Here is an 8631-nt window from a genome sequence, read left to right on the forward strand (position 1 = left end):
AAATACCATAGAGAACTCAAAGAAACAACCACATAAGCACCAAATCACATAGAATCTAGAGATCTTAGCTTAGATAAGCCATGGTCATGCACTCACCTCTTTCAAGAAGATTCTGACCAACAAGAACGAATTCCCTCACTCCTAGCAAGCTTCTAACACCTTCCCAGCCTTAGATCTCCCAAGAACAGCAAGGAATCTCTCAAACTCTTCCCAAAAGCTCAAGAACACTTTTCTCTCTTTCTTTTTCTCTAAAAGCGGCCAAATAACACAAAAACACGACCCTAGGTCGTTTTCCCCCTTTTACAACTCGATTTAAGGATTCCCTAAACCAACCACGCAAACCGACAATTAAAATTGAACCGACCAAACCGGCCACAGCTGGTGTCGATCGATGCCTCACTAGCAGGTGTTGATCGACACCCTTACCAAATTACCAAAAATTGGTTTGCGGGTGTTACACCATGACCCGGACTAACATTATTCGGATCGTGGATGGATTATCAGAGTTTCCAATCAATGACTTCTCACGAAACCTGTAAGCAATTAGGGAGAAAGAATATTCAAATTAATCATAAAACAGTTGTGTATTACCGACATTAGTACTTACCATATCAAATCTTTTCGACATTTAAGCTCCAAATTCCAAATCAAAAAATATTAAAATCCGAAACTTACTCCTTTCCCAAACTAACAAAATCGGACTCTATCATCTCCACAATCAATATTCAAAACTATTAAAAATAGATAAATGAAATCCCTAAACATCCACTATAATAACATATCAAACAAAAACAAATTACAAAACATTAACTGAAAATCTTTAGCTGATTACATAGAATAGTCGACTAGTTAATCTTAACACAAATGGTGCTCTATTTTAGTCTTTTAGTCATATCATCGCAATCAGCTCTATTACTACTATAAAAACCAAAGAAGACGGCATANTACACAACCAAACACATCAAACCTAAAGTAACAAACCAGAAAGTCACTTTAATAGTATTGATGGCCACATCACAATTTCACAAGTGAGAATCTCATTAAAATAAAAATAAAAATAAAATACTCCCTCTGTTTCACAAAAAAATGTCATTCTACACAGATTTTTTTTTGTTTCACAAAGAATGTCACTTAAATGTAATTTTTTACATCAAATTTCTAATTCTACCCTTAACCCAAATCTCTTTTTCTTAAATTTGAATGATTAATTACTCATTAAATAAGGGCAAATATGTATAATTCAAGTTTTTCTTAATTAAATAAGGGCAAATAGACTCTTTGTTTCTTAGATATAAATGGTGATTTATGATCGTAAAATGTCCTAATTGAATTTTGTTGACGAATTTGCATACGGGAGACAAATGCGATTTGCAAGTTTGGGATCGGAAAATGTACATATGCAGGCAAGTGTCAGTAAGATCGCATAGATAGAGGATTTTACTTTAGAGGAGAGATTGTGAAACAACTAAAAAGGGTCTAACTTGTTTTTGCATTAGAGGACTATCATCATCCACAACCACAAACCAATTAATTTAAAACCTCTTTAACTAAAGTCTCAATAAATAAATGTACTAGCATCATCCACAAACAATTTGACAGAACAACTCTTTAGGTTTAAGGGTTCCAATTGTATATATCACTAGATATACACCGCGGTACACCGCAGGGCTATTTTTTAGTTTAGGTACACTTAAAATAAATGACTAATTTATTTGTCTACATATGTAAATAATTTTTTTCAAATTTTTAAAGTTTTTACAATTGATAAAGTCTAATATATTGTTTAATTTATATTGTCTGTATTGATTTTGTGACGGCGGGTTAATAATTGAAAATATCATTATTTAGTCTTTATAATTCTATTGGATAAACTATTAGTCTTTTTTTTGTTTCTTTGTATTTGTATTTACAATGTAAGTTAAATATAATTTTAATACTACTGTTTAAATAAATAGATGAGTTTACCATAATTTGACATCCATATTATGTGTGGGCAATAGTTTTTTGTTCATATAAATATCTGTTAGATTTTTCAATATTTGTTGAAATGTTAATTTTTTCATTCAGTAAATATTAAGTTTGTTGGAAAATACTACTGGACCCGGCAAATTGAATCTAAAAAATTAACGTTGATGGGTTTTAAAATATTCAGGCCCATTGTTTTTTTTTTGCTTCACCAAAACAACTGACGGTGGCCAAAAAAATAAAAATAAAAAACAACAACAACAGAAAAACGTTAAAAAAAAAAAGGTTGTCTCAAGAGAAAAAATCATTCGACAACATAGATCAGATTCAGTCGACGATGGATCAGACAACCTCTATTTCGGAATTGAAAGATCCAGAGTAAGATCCATCATCAATTTGTCTTAATGGAGTTCCCGATGTCGTCTTCAATTAATAAGTGAGGTAATCTTCTAAATATTGTTTAGATTCCGATCTATTCTTTCTATTTCTGATTATAGCTTAGAAACTGCAAAGATTCCTGCTTGACTTGTTCTTTTATGTCTGATTCCAGCGTTTCTTCTGAGCGCGGAAATCTATAAACGAATATGGGTATTCTTTATAAGGTTAGAATCTGAATCTAAATCGGTGTTTTTTTTTTTCATCTTCTAATGTTTAGATTTATATTGAATTTGATGTTTCTGATAATTTAGTGCTTTTTAAAAATATCAGGAACTCGAATGACGAACATTTAACCAAAGATAAGTAACCCTAAACCCATTTCTTTATTTGTAAATACCTATGACTTATCTATCCAAAAACTCTAATCTTTTTGTTTTTTGATATTACCAGTATATATATTATACCATCATTCGTTATTCTTCCACTTCTATTCTTCTACTTCTATTTTCAATAAGGAAGTCTAGAGACAACAATTGGATTGAAGTTTGGCGTAAAACTTACCATATAGTTTTGGATTTCTTTTTCCTTGCAAGTAGGGAAATATTTTTTCTCTAATGGATCCCTAAGGTAATATCTCTATCTGTTCTTTCTAATTATGCGTGATAGTTATCAAATGATTTAGAGGCATCATTTATTTGATCTTTGATGTATGATTATAGCTTTTGAGTGGAGCTTCGAGATATATAATCGAATTGAGTCTTCTTTCAAAGGTTTGTAGCTTTCCATCAAAATTGATTTTGTAAATTATTGTGGTTGACATGGATACATGTTTAGATTTTTTTCAAGTTCAAAGTTTCGTTAATTAATTTCTTTTGTTAAAAGTCAGGAGAAGAAATGAAGAACACTAAATCAAAGATAAGTAAACAAACCCTCTTATCGATTAGTAGATGCCTCTACTACAATCCTTTAAAACTCTAATGTTACATTTTACTTGGTCAGGGTACAATTACTTAATCAAAGACGAAAATTGGGGAACAAATGTGTTAAAGGTTGACTTATAAGAAACAAGTAATTTGGATTTCTTTTCCCTTGCAAGTAGTTTTCGAAAAAAGATAAGATACTGAATCTTTTTTTAGTTTTATAAATATGTATTTTTCTTTTAAATCAACTCTAATGTGAAACTGGTTTTATTTTTGTCAGGGTAATTCCTGTTACAGGGTTACATAAGTTAAACTTTGAAAATAGAAGTGGAAGAATAACGAATGATGGTATAATATATATACTGGTAAGTTATTCAAATAACAGGCCTGGTATTGAAAATAATCTAGGTTTACTTTGCAGATTAGTTGAGATTATAAGCATAGCATAATAAAAGTGTCTGATAATCTATATATAGATTCATCAATTAGTAAAGGTAAGATGGTAAATAGTGTAAGAATTTGTTTAAGTTACATTATATTAACCTTAACCGATACTGTTATATATAAAGCTAATTGTGTTTTGTTTCTTCAGGTTGAAGTTCATAATAGAAAGAAAATAACTGTAACACAGAACTGCTATCACCATACTGCATGTTGAAGGTAATTTGATTAAGGTTGGTATCTATATATGCATTCACTACAATTAGCTTTTAAATTTTTCTGTGTGTTGAATGCATTGACTTTTACAAATTTAAGTGATTATAAAAATTGTGTCTCAATCAAAAATAATAATAATTGTGTTTAATAATTTATGATAATGAAAGTACACTGCCGGTTGAATCTGTATCTAGAAACTAAATAAAAAATAATAAAATAAGCAAAAAATTGTTTTAATAGGAAGTAAAAAATGAACCCAGTTACCAATAGGAAGTCTATTCACATATTTGTTTAGCAATTTCTTCTTCACTGATGCATGAATCTTTTTACTCTGCAAGAATGAAAGACATAAGATGCATTAGTAATAGAAAATAATAGTATGTTTCGTAAACGTAAACAGTAGAACTTACCATCGAGTCTGACAAAACCAACTCAAGTGTTTCACCACCATTTAGACGCCATGAATGGATGACCTTCACTTGAACCCTCCATGAGGTTTTCTATGGGCGAACGTCTTTCAAGAAAGAAAAAGTAGCAGCCATGATGTGAGTGATGTTTAGATGTGTTTGCTTCTGTTTAATTTTCGTTTAGGTGGGTATTATTTATAGGGAAACCGATTAGGTCATTGAACACATTTGTAAAGATATCAAAAAGATATGATGAACCGATAATTAGAGAGAAAATTTTGTTTTCTGTTTTTTTTATGGAATCTTTAGGGGACATGTTATATTTAAAATTTATTTCTGTTTAAGTTGATTGATTTTGGAGTTGTGTAATTGTTGGAGCAAATTTTTGGAAATCAAGCAGTTTAAACAGAAATCTCGGAGAAGATTGTAAGGCAAGAAAAATTTTCTGCATTTAATTGTTGAAGATAAACAGATGGGGAAAAGAGTTTGTGGGTTATGAAAATTTCGTGACAGGATGGGATTGGCCCAAATGTTTTTTGTAATCGTGTAACCCAATATTAGTTTATAAGCTAATAAAGACAGTGGCAGAGTTGTAAATAAGTTGGAAGTCCATGATTTATTCTATAAATCTTTCTGAAAATGTATATATAGATTAATTAATGGATGTCTATTTTCTAAATAAATGGAGTTATCTTTCTATCTCGTACTACCAAAAAAAGTGATTCAGCCCAATGCTGTGGTTATAGCCCAATAACTAATGGGCTGATTCGGATCATTTAAACCCGACCCGGTATAAGTCAATCTATGGCGCTCTCTGGTTAAAAAACATTAACAAACCTCGTTTAGGGTTTCGTCAATCTCTTTCTCTCTCTTTCTTCCTCTTTGTCTCATTGAAATCGAACGACGATGGGGAAGAAGAAATCGAAGGAAACGGAGGCGGAACCTCAAAACGAAGAACCTCAGGCTCAATCAGGTATCTTCACCACTCTATTCTCCGGCGATGTGGCTGAAGGAGGAAGCTCTGGCTTTGCGAGTCTCTTCTCCGACGATAACCCTTTCCGGCGAAAACAACCTCAGGAAATCAAAGATGAGGAGAAAGGGGATAAAAGAAATGTCGATGAAGAAGAAGAAACAGTTTTGCCTGTGAAGACGAGGAAATATAAAAAGGAGAAGAAACTGAAATCACCAGATGGTGTTGAAGAGAAAGAGACGAATTCGGAGGTTATTGAAGAAACTGGGTTGGAGTCAAAGAGGAAGAAGAGGAAGAGAGATGAGATTGAGAAGGAATACGAGACGAAGAAGTATGGAAGCGTTGAGATGAAGAAGGTTGGTGAGAAGAGGAAGAAGGCTGATGAAGTAGCTGATACGATGGTTTCAAAAGAAGGATTTGATGATGAGAGTAAGCTTCTTAGAACTGTCTTCGTTGGGAATTTGCCTTTGAAGGTTAAGAAAAAAGTCATCTTGAAGGAATTTAGTAAATTTGGTGTGGTTGAATCTGTGAGGATACGCTCTGTCCCCATTGTCGATGTGAGTTTCTTATATAGCTTAAAGATGAGTTTCTTTTTTAGGTTATTGTGTTTAATGGTTTCTGATTTCGTGTGATTTCTTTTGAATGATTAGTCGAAGAGGACTAGGAAAGGAGCTATAATGCTTAAACAAATCAATGAGAAAGCTTCAAGGTCTGTGCTTGAAACCATGTATTGTAATTTTGATTTTGTATGGTTTACTGAAGAAGAGTTAATGTCAATCTTTTTTGGGAAATGCAGTGTCCATGCCTATGTTGTGTTTGAAACAGAGCAGTCTGCTGAAGCTTCTCTGGCACATAACATGTCTCTGGTAATATAACCTCTTAGCCTTTTGTTTTCTGTGGTTGAGTTTAGAGAGTTATGTGTAGATTGATTGATGGTTTTATGTTAATATTCAGATTGATGGGAATCATGTCCGCGTTGATAGAGCATGTCCTCCTCGTAAGAAGCAGAAAGGTCAGGATGATGCTCATTTGTATGATCCTAAGAGGACGGTCTTTATGGGTAATCTCCCTTTCGATGTGAAGGTTAGTTTTACTATTCTTAGGGCTCTTCTGTTTAATTTAGATAATCGAACACAATCTCAGATTCTCAGGTTTGTTTGTTTCTGATGCAGGACGAGGAAGTGTATCAACTGTTTACGGGTAAGAGTAATCTGGAGAACAGCATAGAAGCTGTTCGTGTTATTAGAGATCCTCACTTGAACATTGGGAAAGGAATAGCTTACGTCTTGTTTAAAACACGGGTATGTTGAAAGTAAACTTTGATCTTTTTGAGGTTTGAGTAACATATAAGTAGATCTGATGAGTTCTTTTGTTTTGTTAACTATAGGAAGCTGCAAATCTCGTAATCAAGAAAGGATATTTGAAGCTAAGAGAAAGAGAGTTACGGATTTCTCGAGTCAAACCTGATGCAACGCCATCAAAGAGAAAGAGCAATCCTTCTGAAGCCTACTCGCCGGCCGATAAAAGAATGCGAAAGGACAAGGTGGTGACACCAACTCCGACGGGGAAGGCTAATCTTTCATATCAAGGTGTGCGAGCTTCAAAATCTGCTGATGATAAGAAGAAACCTTATCAGAAGAGCCCCGGACAATCAAAGATGAGACCTAGAGGAAGTAGCAGCAATGAAGACAACAAAAAGGCTGGGAATAATAGTGCTTTGAAGCAGAGAAGTCAGAAGCGGCCAGCGGTTGCAGCAAGAAAGGCGAAAGCAAATGCAAAAAGTTCGTCGAAAGAGAAAGAGAGCGGTGGTAAGCGATTTGCAGGGACTAAGCGTAAACAAGAAAACAGAACGCCTGAAAGCTTCTCTAAGAAGAAGAAACCGAAGCGGTTTTAGGCGGTTTCTTTCAACCATAATGGTGAACCTCTTTCTTCTTCAGTAGTTTTGATACTAGTCGTTTTGTATCGTTCAATATCAGTCATGATATACTGTAATGTTGCAACAATTATGTTTCTGTGCAAGTTTAAAAGGAAAGCTATTTTGATGATTATTTACACAAAACAGAATTGGAGTTTCTGTGCTTGAACTTGACTTCTCACGGACTGTCTTGGATAAATTTTTCAACTGTCTTGTGAGTTAATCACTAAGAGTTTGAAATCAACATGAAGAAAGTGAAAATATTATTAGTCGACAAAAAAAAAAAAAAAAAANTGAAAATATTATGGGACCTAGAATATTACATAAAAGTAGGTTTATTACTATAACAACACGTTATGATTTCCGAGTTACTCAAACAATACAGAAAAGTTTGCTTATTACTTCTAAACTAAGATTGTGTGTTTTACTACAGTAATGCCATTTATAATTAAATTTGGTCGAAAAAACCATGAGATTGATTCCTTCTACTTTCCTTCAGACTCTCCCACTCTAATGGCGCCTCAGCTTCTCTCCTCCCGTACCTTCAAATCTCTCTTTGACTCTGTCGACACTAAACTTTTTGACTGCGATGGTATACCCTCTGCCCTTTTATTCCTTAATTCCTTCTCTGATGGATGATGATTCATTGATTCGAGTCGATTTGATTTGATTCAGGTGTTATATGGAAGGGTGAAACGCTCATCAATTCCCTACCTAGACCATGTCATGTGTCCTTTGGATCTAAACTGTGATTATCTTTGCAAGGATGAGATCTTCTCTCCCTCATTTGCCCCAGCTATGTATCTTAAAGTCAACAATTTCCCTAATGACAAGAAGGTTCTTCTTCCGAAGTTCTTTGATCCTCCTCCCGAGAACCCTCACTGGTCTCGCCTCCAAAGTTATGTTAGGCTGAAGATCTTAAGGAATCTTAGCCAACAACTGATCATGCGCACGGAGACACTTCCAAAACAAAAAAACATGGAAAACCTTGTGGAACGCACGCATAACCTCAGGCAACTCCAGCCTATATGCTACCGGTCCCACCCGCTCAATCACTCTGAACGGATCCATAAACCTCGGACTCAACTTAGTCTCCGTCAACGACCTGTTCGGACCCTGCAACAAGGCCATCTTGAGGTACACTCTGTCTCCTACCTGAAACTCAAGATCTCTCCTCCTCTTATTAGCATAACTCCTCTGCCTCCTATCCTCAGCTTCCTTCATGTTCAGCTTGAGCACATGAATCTTCTCTGAGGTCTCCTGAACAAAATCCGCCCCAAACATGCTCTTTTCCCCCACCTGAGTCCAGCATAACGGTGTACGGCATGGCCTCCCATACAAAGCCTCATAAGGAGCCATCTTAATACTCGTCTGCTAACTGTTGTTGTAAGCAAACTCTACCAGGTTCAGGTGATCTGC

General features: G+C 34.6%; 1 protein-coding gene and 1 long non-coding RNA gene across 6 annotated transcripts; both read left to right on the forward strand.

Moving 5' to 3' along the window:
* Window positions 2224-4991, forward strand: LOC104771947. 5 transcript variants are annotated; one of them, XR_002037069.1, is made up of 7 exons: window positions 2224-2406; window positions 2516-2567; window positions 2674-2970; window positions 3063-3113; window positions 3226-3628; window positions 3856-3937; window positions 4321-4991. It is a non-coding gene; the product is annotated as an uncharacterized LOC104771947 (long non-coding RNA). The 5 variants fall into 5 exon arrangements; XR_002037070.1 differs by having other exon boundaries at window positions 3856-3923; XR_002037067.1 differs by having other exon boundaries at window positions 3226-3411; window positions 3544-3628; window positions 3856-4991.
* On the forward strand, window positions 5152-7358 carry LOC104771949 (RNA-binding protein 34-like). Its single transcript, XM_010496573.2, has 6 exons — window positions 5152-5854; window positions 5948-6006; window positions 6094-6163; window positions 6252-6380; window positions 6470-6598; window positions 6685-7358. The coding sequence occupies exons 1-6, from the start codon at window positions 5234-5236 to the stop codon at window positions 7189-7191; spliced, it is 1515 nt and encodes a 504-aa protein (XP_010494875.1). The 5' UTR covers window positions 5152-5233; the 3' UTR covers window positions 7192-7358.

The sequence above is a fragment of the Camelina sativa genome, chromosome 20, assembly GCF_000633955.1.
Source record: "Camelina sativa cultivar DH55 chromosome 20, Cs, whole genome shotgun sequence".
Classification (NCBI taxonomy): domain Eukaryota; kingdom Viridiplantae; phylum Streptophyta; class Magnoliopsida; order Brassicales; family Brassicaceae; genus Camelina; species Camelina sativa.

Coding starts and splice junctions, on each gene's coding strand:
- LOC104771949 (XM_010496573.2), top strand. CDS start 5,234: ATGGGGAAGAAGAAATCGAAGGAAACGGAGGCGGAACCTCAAAACGAA. Junction 5,855..5,947: donor GCTCTGTCCCCATTGTCGAT/GTGAGTTTCTTA, acceptor TTGAATGATTAG/TCGAAGAGGACTAGGAAAGG. Junction 6,164..6,251: donor TGGCACATAACATGTCTCTG/GTAATATAACCT, acceptor GTTAATATTCAG/ATTGATGGGAATCATGTCCG.